The sequence below is a fragment of the Oreochromis aureus genome, linkage group 7 (genome assembly GCF_013358895.1).
Source record: "Oreochromis aureus strain Israel breed Guangdong linkage group 7, ZZ_aureus, whole genome shotgun sequence".
Classification (NCBI taxonomy): domain Eukaryota; kingdom Metazoa; phylum Chordata; class Actinopteri; order Cichliformes; family Cichlidae; genus Oreochromis; species Oreochromis aureus.
The window spans coordinates 34190544-34202153 of NC_052948.1; the positions used below are offsets into that span (position 1 = coordinate 34190544).

The following is an 11610-nucleotide window of genomic DNA, read 5'->3' on the forward strand; positions in this document are numbered from 1 at the left end:
AACCAGAAGCTTATTCCCAAATACCAAAAAGGTGCAGATATTCCCAGAAACACATCCTTCTTTCTGCTGACTCACTCTCTATTTTGTGAGGAATGCTCTGCTGTTGTGACCCACAACAATCAACCAGCAAAAATTGCTTTTCAGAGCACTGTAAGTCTGACTCACAAGTTTCCACTTACATGACACTTGCATTTTGAAATAATTCACACTGTGAACATGCATGAACTCCCACACAAACATGTTAATGTTCTCCACTGACAATGCTTTAAGCAAGTTATGCTTAACCCTGTGTGGTCTAATGATGGATTTGGTTACATTGCTTACAGTTCCTACAGACCCCTTTCTGATTTCTAATTTTTCTGCATATTTTTCAGACTTAACGTTTCAGATCATGAAATTAATTTAATATTAGTCAAAGATAACCTGAGTAAATACAAAATGCAGTTTGTAAATGATGATCTCATTTAATAAGGGGGAAAATCAATCCAACCCTATCTGCCCTCTGTGATATACCTATGTAACCCTGTATGACCCATTAATCCATGAAATAACTGTGATTAACCACATTTTTTGGAAAGCTGATAACTGCCAGACCTGTTGAATCAAGAAATCACTTAAATAGAACCTGTCTGATAAAGTGCAGCCTAAAAAAAAAAAAGACCTCAAAAAGGAGCAAAGAAGCAGCCAAGGAACAAAGTCATTGAGTTTTACAAAGCAAAATCTTTGTAAAGCTTTAAGACTCGAGCAAACCAAGGTGTGAGCAATTATCTGGAGAGATGGGCTAAAATGGCATCAATAGAGACTTCCAACGAGAAAGCCACTGCTGACCAAAAAGAACACGAAAGGAGGTCTCACATTTGCCAGTAAATATCTTGATGATCCCAAAAACTTTTGGGAAAACATTCTGTGGACTGACAAGACAAAAGCTGAACTTTTAAGAAGGTTCGAGCCCTGTTACATCTGACATAACACTAACAGGGTATTTCATAAAAAGAATATCATAGTAATAGTCAAACATGGCAGTGGTACTGTTATGGTCTTGCTGTTTTGCCAGTTTAGGACTTGGACAACTTAATGTAATTGATGGAACTATGAATTCTGCTCTCTAACTTATGGTCTGCATTCTACAGTCCTCCAGAAAAATCCGGATTAAATCAGGATTTGTATGTGTAAAAAGAAGTTGTGTGTGCGTAAAAAAGATTTGTATTTGTAAAAAGAATTTGTGTGTGTGTAAAAAAGATTTGTATGTGTAAAAAGAATTTGTGTGTGTGTGAAAAAGAATTGTATCTGTAAAAAGAATTTGTGTGTGTGTAAAAAAGATTTGTATTTGTAAAAAAGAATTTGTGTGTGTAAAAAGATTTGTATGTGTAAAAGAATTTGTTATCTGTAAAAAGATTTGTATTTGTAAAAAGAATTTGTGTGTGTGTAAAAAGAATTGTATTTGTAAAAAGAATTTTGTGTGTGTGTAAAAAGATTTGTAAGTGTAAAAAAAATTGTGTGCGTAAAAAAGATTTGTATGTGTAAAAAGAATTTGTGTGTGCGTAAAAAAGATTTGTATTTGTAAAAAGAATTTGTGTGTGCGTAAAAAAGAATTGTATTTGTAAAAAGAATTTGTGTGTGTGTAAAAAAGATTTGTAAGTGTAAAAAGAATTTGTGTGTGCGTAAAAAAGATTTGTAAGTGTAAAAAGAATTTGTGTGTGCGTAAAAAAGATTTGTAAGTGTAAAAAGAATTTGTGTGTGCGTAAAAAAGAATTGTATTTGTAAAAAGAATTTGTGTGTGTGTAAAAAATGATTTGTAAGTGTAAAAAGAATTTGTGTGTGCGTAAAAAAGATTTGTGTGTGGACTTAGCCAAAAAATATATGTGAAACATCTATTCTCTGATTGGATAGTTAAATTTGTGATTGACATGACATTGGCCAATCAGATGAAAGGAAGAAAAATAGGGTCAAAATTCGTACTTGTAACTTGAAACTTGAGTGCAGAGTTTCACACGTATTTTTTTTGGCTAAGTCCACACACAAATCTTTTTTACACACACACACAAATCTTTTTTACACACACACAAATTCTTTTTACACATACAAATCTTTTTTTTACACACACAAATTCTTTTTACACATACAAATCCTGATTTACAAGTACAAAACTGATTTACAAGTACAAAATATTTATGACCACAATTTGAGCCCATAGATTTCATCCATACCCGGCGAGTAGCATAAGAACGTGGGAGGTCACCTTTCAACGTTCCTCAGGAACGCCTCGGTACTTGACAAATCGTCACTATATTACGCCTCGGGAGTGAGAATGGGCTGACAATACGCACCACGGAAAATCACCTTGAGGTCAAACAAGCATAGAGATCAGTTGGTGACTCCCTGACAACGACTGGTGATTAGGGGAAAATATGTATTCCCCACATGTTTGGCAGTGGTTTCTCGAGGTTTCTGGCTCTCCTTGGCCGAAATTGTTTACAAAGTAGGTGCTATATCAAAAAACCTCCAAGTAATTGCCAACATGAAATAGTTTTAATTCATGTTGTTTCCCAGCAGCCAGAGCCTGATCTTTAACAGGTAAAAAAGACAGTTATGAGCAGGTAGGCTTGTAAAATTCTAGCCTCCATTTCCACCTGGTTTTAAACTTTGCTATGTGTTGTCACTTTGTGTTCAAACTTAAGCACTAAAAGAAAAGATGCCCTCGTTATTGTAGTCTATGTATCATTTTCCCAGCAACTGCAATTAACAATTGCAACTGCAATTAATCCAGTAACTACTCTGAACTGGTCAAGGAATACTCCTTTTCCCATGTAGGGAACCAGTGTTTCCCAGATTGGTACAGACTGGTCTTAGACAAGTGTCAGCCAACTCAGACAAGTTAATGTCATTAAACTAATTAAACTGAAGTTCTGGCAAAGCTTTAAAGTTGCATATTGGAGGGTTTTTTTTATGTTTGTTGAATAAATTCCAAAAGTCAATTAAAGTGTTCTCCACTATGACCCTTGAGTAACATTATCAACCCCCAAAGTCAATATTTAATAATAATTAGGTAATATTTTACTATCTCCTTTGTATGTTGAAGAGTTTCTTCTGGATTTTTTTGTTGTTTTATTTTTGTTCCCAATTTCCAAAACTTCCCACCTCATTAACAAATTATTCCTTCCACAGATTTTCAGCATGATTCAGTTTGAATGGACTTTGTTGCTGCTGATTGACTCAAAAATATATACACTTGGGATTTCTAGTCTAGACACTCCAGTCATTTAAATAATTACATACTGATGACAGCACTTTCTTGAAAATTGTAGGTCAAATAACCCACGTTTGCTGTTTCTGGCAGATGCAGAACTGTTTCACAACAACAGGACTTGCTGCTGACCCATAAGGTTTAATCTGTTTATTGTCTCATGCTGTTTTTCCTGTGATTAAATCTATCTTCTTCTTTAGTATTTTCTCAAACATGGACCACAACTGCTGTATAATCACCCAAACCATCTGCATTGAAAAATTAGGAATCCTGACTCCAACTTATTGCAATTTGTTAGTTGAGGGCAGATGTGCAGAATGTACCTGCAATGCTCTGGCATTATTATGGTGCACACCTTATGCTCCTGTACCCAAGAGCATACATTGATTCTGCAGGCAGCCAGCCAATAACCCACGTAAGGCTGCAGTCATTTACTAGTATCCAGGACGTGAGGTAACAAGCTCTTCTGTGAAAATCTGCATGTAATTTTATAAGGAAGGGTAATTGCCTGGGGATTTGTGACTTGACCAAGCAAGTCACTGGAATTAACAAAGGATTTCCTCCCATTGCAGATGTTTTACTGCAACTCCTTAGTTATTTGAATTTCCTGGAAAGACCTTTGAAGAAAAGAAGGTTACACCATTTCACTGGGTGTGTAAACCAATTTTCACACTCAATGTGACCCGGTGTTTTACTTTATGTGGGACTGAACTTCATTTTCACTTGGTGACAGTGGAGTGGAAGAGCTACCTATTAACAGGAAAAGACCTCCAGCAGTACTTTAGCCGAATAGTGCTGCTCCGATTAAAACCCTGGATTCTGAGTTTGAGTGTGTTTAACTTTTAAGTTACATATATGACATATTTCAGACTAAATCTCAGCACCCACACTCAGTTTGTTGTTGTTTTTTTATGTGGTCAGCCTAATTAAATAATACTTTAAGCTGCTTTCTAAGTCCTCTGGATGCCAAACTGAGCCCATGTGAGAATGTCCAAGATATATACCAAGTCAGAAGATGGAGTGTATCCCTCCTCACAGTGAAGCCTTTGCCAAAGCCAAACACAGTATTTCCAGAGGTGAGAATGTTTCTCACACGGTGCTTTGAAGATGTAGCATTTTGGCAAACTTGAAGGCTAAATTTAATAATACATTTAGCTTATTACAAAAACTGGAAAGTCCCAACGATAAACTTAACTGCAAACATCAACCGGTCATAGCAGATGGCTGCCCCTCTCTGAGTCTGGTTCTGCTCCCACTTAAAGGGAGTTCTTCCTCCTCACTGTGACCAACTGCTTACTCATAGGGCTAAATCACTGGGCTTCTTCTTCTGGTATTGTAAGGCCTTTACCTTATATTATGAAGGTAAAGATCCTACAATTGAGATGGCTCTTGTTGTGAACTGGTGATGACAATTACCTAGCTGAATATCCTCTATCTCTACATACACAGAGTATTATCTGGAATGTTTATCTGCCTGTATATTCAGTCTTATTTGTTGCATGATGAGCTTAACAACTCTGGACTGTTGCAGTTATCGCCTCTCTATCCTTGATGCATTATAACCTTGTGATACAATCCAGTCTTGCATCCAAAGTTTGAGACTGTTTTAAGTTTGTTCTAGTGGATAAAAGAAGCCTATTTTTTAAAAACAAATTTCTTCTTGCTGGAATCTGATTGTGAGGTTACGCCTCTCACATTATACAACATTTTTTCAAACACGACTAGACATAGAGAAAAGACGGTCAGTCAGCGGTTATTGAAAATTAAAAAGTCTGATAGATATGAATAAATCTGAACAAAAATCTTTAACCTTCACCATCTCAGTTTTTTGTCAAGAACAGTTAACAAACATATAAAAGACATAAGGTAGAATTAAATTGTTTTTATTTTTTTAGATCTCCAGTGATTTTTCTATAGATACACACATTTTTGGATTAGTTTGCAACTCAGTGTAAGGTGACTTGATAGCTATCCTCTGTTTGGACTCCTTGAGGAGAAGAGCAAACTGTCCTACACCTCCCAGCATGGCCGATACACTCGTCCCACCATGCACCTCATGGTGTCCCTCCTGAGGATGGGGATGGTCAGGTCCTGTCCGACATCTTTGTGCTCGACGACCTGGTTGTTTTCGTCGACTCTCCGCTTGTAGAGGGGTAGCCCGTTGTGCAGCACCCGCAGGTCCCTCCACAGGTTTGCATCAGCGGCGATGACGATTACCCTCGGAGCTCTGGATTTGGTCATGGAGGACAGCTCTGCATCGCCTAGGCTGTTTTCCGTGGCCTCATCGTTCAGCAGGGAGGTAAAAGCATCCTGCTCCAAGGAGCCGTCTTCAGCCTTGGCCATGGGTAATGCCACTGTCAGAGCGTAGCACTTGAAAAAGAGCGCTGCAGCAAAGATGATAGACAGGCGCGACTGCCTCATGGTGAAGATCTTCCAAAAGGTGTACCGTGTTGGCTTGCGTGGATGAGTGTCTTTCCTGAAGCCTTGCCTCACCGTTCTGGCTCGCAAATCATACCACTGGGCTTTTATACCATTTTGGACACACTGAATTGGCCACGTTGCATAGTTTGCCATCACAACTTCTCCTGTTGGGTTCTGGAAATTAGTCACAAGCATTAAAAGACAGTTGTGTGGAACTCTTGCAGTGTTCGAGTATGTTGTTTTCATTAAAAAATTAATTAAAATCTCCGATGTAGTGGCGTATATTAGACACATAACAATGAAACAGCAGGAATTCTTTGAACAGGTAACACAAAAGAAAAACTAATCCAAAATTACTGCCCTTTAAAACAACAAGGATGGATTACCCACCCGTTAAGCTCTTGTGCTCTCAGATACTCGATGTTCTCTCATGGCATTGTCACAGTGCTGTTCAATAAGAGATTTAACCTTGGATTAGTGCAGATAAGACAACCGAATGATTCTGAAGTGTTTGTGTCTTCGTGGCAGCAGCTCTTTGTTGGCATGTGAAAGAAGAGAAAAAGTTAGTTTTTTGGAGAATATACAAGACATCTGCTCCAAAGGCCCAGAGGTGGAAGCTCAACTGCCATGTGATTATAACCCAGCCTAATTATGGTTTCCAGATGGGTGCTGCAGGAAGGCTGCGCACCTGAACCTGCATAAGATCCATTAATTAATGTAATTTATGCAGGTGGCATTTGAGTGAGATCAAACCTGGTGAGAAATTGACAAAGTTTTAATTTGTTGTGTCATCTACAGTTGTACGATTATCCTTACAGCTAAGGTCCTCAGAGCAAATGCTGTTTATGTATTTATTTGGTTTTTCTATCAAAAATTGGTGAAATTCAATGATTTGTTATGTCGGGACAGCACGTTAACGATATATGATTGCGATTAGAAAATAACTGAAGAACAATAAAGAAAAAAATTTGAAAAAAAATTGAATAAAACTAAAAGGTTAAATGACTCCTTGGCTTTAAAATCCAAAGAGCATTTGGTGCGGATCAAATAATCTTGTTTTCAGATGGAGATGGGAGATAGATTTTTAAGCTACCAGTTTCCTGCAACACTGTACTGTAGGTAAGATTCTGACTGACATCTAATTACAGGTAGAAAAAGGATGTCTGCTTTTAAATAATCAAAAGGAGGCTTCCAGACACAGGACTGGTTAGCGAACTGTTCAACTCTAGCCTTTACCAGAACACATTTGATATTTTACTGACATCAATTGGCTAGACACATACTTTCATGTCTTTTTTTAAAAAGTATGCTTATTTTAGTATTGGTAATGGGCAGCGGGGCAATTCAGATGGGAAGTGCTGTGAGCCATTTCTTACTGAAAACCATGCCTGTGGTTTTGAAAAAGTCTGACATCTGAGAATTATCTACACCCTGTTTTTATTGCCATGTGAACGGCCTGAACGGAGGTTTACTGGAGACAGACAGTTTACCTTATCTTACATTCCTAGATGACTGATATTCATATATTTAACTGATGGGATGGGTGGAGCTCTTCCTATGCCGTTGGCTTTAACGGTACAAATGGGCCTATCACTATTTTTAAATGAAAACCACATGGATCTGTAAGACAGAGGTGTTTTAAGAATACAGAAAATAATAGCTGTGTTATCCCTAAAGATAATACTTTTCTGCTAACACTTCAAATCCACAAGGTCAACCGCCCAGTAAGAGGAGTATTTAATAATAAAAGTCGTATAATCTCTCGCCTTTAACATACTCAGAATAGTTTCCGATTTATGCATTCTCACCTTAGCTGCAGACACATTGTGGATTTATCATGTAGTGGCTACAGAAGTGTTAGAAACTACTGATCTAATTCATCTTCTGGAAAAACGGTATATTGTATGTATGTATGTATAACAAAGGTTTTTCAATTCAATTCGATTCAATTCAATTTTATTTATATAGCGCCAAATCACAACAAAAGTCGCCTCAAGGCGCTTTATATTGTACAGTAGATAGCACAATAATAAATACAGAGAAAAACCCAACAATCATATGACCCCTATGAGCAAGCACTTTGGCGACAGTGGGAAGGAAAAACTCCCTTTAACAGGAAGAAACCTCCGGCAGAACCAGGCTCAGGGAGGGCGGGCCATCTGCTGCGACCGGTTGGGGTGAAAGAAGGAAAACAGGATAAAGACATGCTGTGGAAGAGAGACAGAGATTAATAACAGATATGATTCGATGCAGAGAGGTCTATTAACACATAGTGAGTGAGAAAGGTGACTGGAAGGGAAAACTCAATGCATCATGGGAATCCCGGCAGCCTACGTCTATTGCAGCATAACTAAGGGAGGATTCAGGGTCACCTGGTCCAGCCCTAACTATATGCTTTAGCAAAAAGGAAAGTTTTAAGCCTAATCTTGAAAGTAGAGATAGTGTCTGTCTCCCGAATCAAACAAACTGGAACAGAAGAGGGGCCTGAAAACTGAAGGCTCTGCCTCCCATTCTACTTTTAAATACTCTAGGAACAACAAGTAAGCCTGCAGAGCGAGAGGCGAAGTGCTCTAATGGGGTGATATGGTACTACAAGGTCATTAAGATAAGATGGGGCCTGATTATTTAAGACCTTGTATGTGAGGAGCAGGATTTTGAATTCAATTCTGGATTTAACAGGAAGCCAATGAAGGAAGCCAAAACAGGAGAAATATGCTCTCTCTTTCTAGTCCCTGTCAGTACCCTTGCTGCAGCATTTTGGATCAGCTGAAGGCTTTTCAGTGAGTTTTAGGACATCCTGATAATAAAGAATTACAGTAGTCCAGCCTGGAAGTAATAAATGCATGAACTAGTTTTTCAGCATCACTCTGAGACAGGATATTTCTAATTTTAGAGATGTTGCGCAAATGGAAGAAAGCAGTCTTACATATTTGTTTAATATGTGCATTGAAGGACATGTCCTGGTCAAAAATGACTCAAGGTTCCTCACAGCATTACTGGAGGCCAAGGTAATGCCATCCAGAGTAAGAATCTGCTTAGATACCATATTTCTAAGATTTTCAGGGCCGAGTACAATAACCTCAGTTTTATCTGAATTAAGAAGCAGAAAGTTAGCGGCCATCCAGGTCTTTATGTCTTTAAGACATTCCTGCAGTTTAACTAATTGGTGTGTGTTACCTGGCTTCATGGATAGATAGAGCTGCGTGTCATCTGCATAGCAGTGAAAATTTATGCTATGTCTTCTAATGATGCTGCCTAAGGAAGCATGTATAATGTAAATAGAATTGGTCCTAGCACTGAACCCTGTGGAACACCATAATTGACCTTAGTGTGTGAAGAGGACTCTCCATTTACTTGAACAAATTGGAGTCTATTAGATAGATATGATACAAACCACTGCAGTGCAGTACCTGTAATACCTACAGCATGTTCTAATCGCTCTAATAGGATATTATGGTCAACAGTATCAAACGCAGCACTGAGGTCTAGCAGGACAAGCACAGAGATGAGTCCACTGTCAGAGGCCATAAGAAGATCATTTGTAACCTTCACTAAAGCTGTTTCTGTGCTGTGATGAGCTCTGAAACCTGACTGAAACTCTTCAAATAAGCCATTCCTCTGCAGATGATCTGTTAGCTGTTTGACAACTACTCTTTCAAGGATTTTTGATATGAAAGGAAGGTTGGAGATTGGCCTATAATTAGCTAAGACAGCTGGGTCTAGAGATGGCTTTTTAAGTAAAGGTTTAACTACAGCCAGCTTGAAGGCCTGTGGTACATAGCCGATTATTAGAGATAGGTTGATCATATTTAAGATCGAAGAATTAATTAATGGCAGGACTTCTTTTGGTTTTTGGTGTTTGAAGAACAGTGCCCTGATCCTGGGGTTCTCATGTTGAGTTTTGGATTTTTGTTTATTATTTTTGAGCCTTTTATTCCTGTTTTACATGATTATTGATTTGTTTTGGTTTTATCATTACAGTTCCCCCCCAGCGTTTCCCTGTCTGTGTTATCCCTGCATGCTCATTCTCTCTCTGTTATTACATTTAAAGTCATGCCTTTTGTCTTAGTTATCTTTTATTTTTTATTATTTTTTGAGTCTCATTTCCAAATCAATTCCCACTTCATTAGATAAACCTTAGTAACAAGTTGGACCCCTTTTGCCTTAAGAACTACTGTCTTAATTCTTCATGACATAGATTCAGCAGGGTGCTGGACATATTCCTCAGAGATTTTGGTCCATATTGACATGATATCATCACACAGTTGCCACAGATTTGTTTCCAGCTGATCCATGATGTGAATCTCCCATTCCAGCACGTCCCAAAGCTTTATTGGATAGAGAGTTGGTGGTTGGCTCACATTTCCATTAAAAGCAGTTGAACAGGTGTATCTGATAAAGTGTATGGATTCCTTTCTTCTGTTAGCGCTTCATCAGTGTGACTGGTAATGTTCCCTGTTGTGCAATCCTGTTTGTTCCTTTTTTATTGTTGTTTTAATTTATTCCCTGGCTCTTATGTTCCTGGACCTCTGTTTTATTTCACCTTCTGGCCTTTAATGTTTGCTATTTTGTATCAGCCACAGTTAAGACTGACTTTTTTGTTCTTGCATCCTGCATTTGTGTCCTCTCAATGCCACTAAGATGCCCCAGTGGTACCTTCTTTCAAGCCAAGGCAAGTAGCACTACTTGGTTAAGTTCAAGGAAAGACTGTGGCCAAGGCAAACAAATGTTGCTCGTGTTACTGTTTAGGCAGTTATGCATTTAATTAGTGGGTAGCCAAAAAGAACCAAAAGAATCATAAAAAATTTAATTTAAGATGATCAAATTTGGGGTTTTATAAGCAATTAAATCTCTGCAACTGCTAAGTTGGAGAAAGGAAACACTAGCTGCTGGATAGAGATATAACGTTAATCCTGCTCCCTTGTGTTCACATTACACAACCAACTACTCTCACCATCATTTGCTCAGATGGTTTGTCCACACTGACTATAATGCACATTTAGTCAGAGTGACTGCATGCATGCACGTAAAGTGAATGAGAAAGGACACAGGTTTGCTCTGGGCCATGTGGACTGACGCATCATAAATTTGGAAATATAAAAGCAGGGCCTGGAATAAATAAAAAAAGCTCTGCGTGTGTGTGTGTGTTTTGAGTCATGAATTTTGCTTTGGGTCAGACATTCCCAGGATAATACTGTACCTCCTCTCTCCAGTAAACAACTGTAGATTACACTGGATCATGTGAATGTTGCATCATGTCACACTAACCACCCAAACCACACATCTGCCCGGATCCACGGATAACAGTAATAATACTTGCTGATCGCTAGCAAGATGTCATCAAATGAGCACCTACCTTTTTTTCTTCTTTTAGCTAATGTTCCAACTGAAATGACTTAAAAATAGAACGGTTTTGCTTAACACGAAAGTACTTCAATAAATGCCAGTTTTGTGGCTTTTTCAGGCAACTCCGATTTCATGAAAACCTGCACGGACTGCATTTAGCATTTGTGTGGTTAATTATCATCAGCTGAGTGGCTCCAGTTCAGCATTTTTCCTCAGAAGGCCAGATTGACTATTATACAGCGAGTAAAGCACTACACACTGAAAAGCCAAATAGAAACACAAAAAGTTGAAATATAACATGAAGGATCACTTTTAAGTAAGTCGGGAACTTTGCACAGCAGACTGACAGATGCAATCATTCTAAATGGTTAATACATTTATATAATTCATGACTGCATCAGTGAACATGACCAGAAGTCATGAACGTAAATTAAATCAGTTTCTGCTCTGCGTACCTGAGCTAGACACCTCCGCATCACTTTAGCCTAATATTTACTGACACATGCACATTAAGTATATTTTGTGATTTTATTTTTTTTCTGGGATCAGTTTACGATCAGCCCAATTCCAACACTCTTATTCTGAAAGCTAACCAGTTA

General features: G+C 38.2%; 1 protein-coding gene across 1 annotated transcript; it reads right to left on the reverse strand.

Annotated features, from left to right (window-relative positions):
• Positions 1–5147: 5147 nt before the first annotated feature.
• Positions 5148–6092, reverse strand: pmchl (pro-melanin-concentrating hormone, like). The gene is made up of 2 exons (XM_031745713.2): positions 6056–6092; positions 5148–5839 (listed from the first exon to the last, which is right to left on the reverse strand). The coding sequence occupies exon 2, from the start codon at positions 5816–5818 to the stop codon at positions 5255–5257; it is 564 nt and encodes a 187-aa protein (XP_031601573.2). The 5' UTR covers positions 5819–5839; positions 6056–6092; the 3' UTR covers positions 5148–5254.
• Between the last annotated feature and the right edge of the window lie 5518 nt (positions 6093–11610).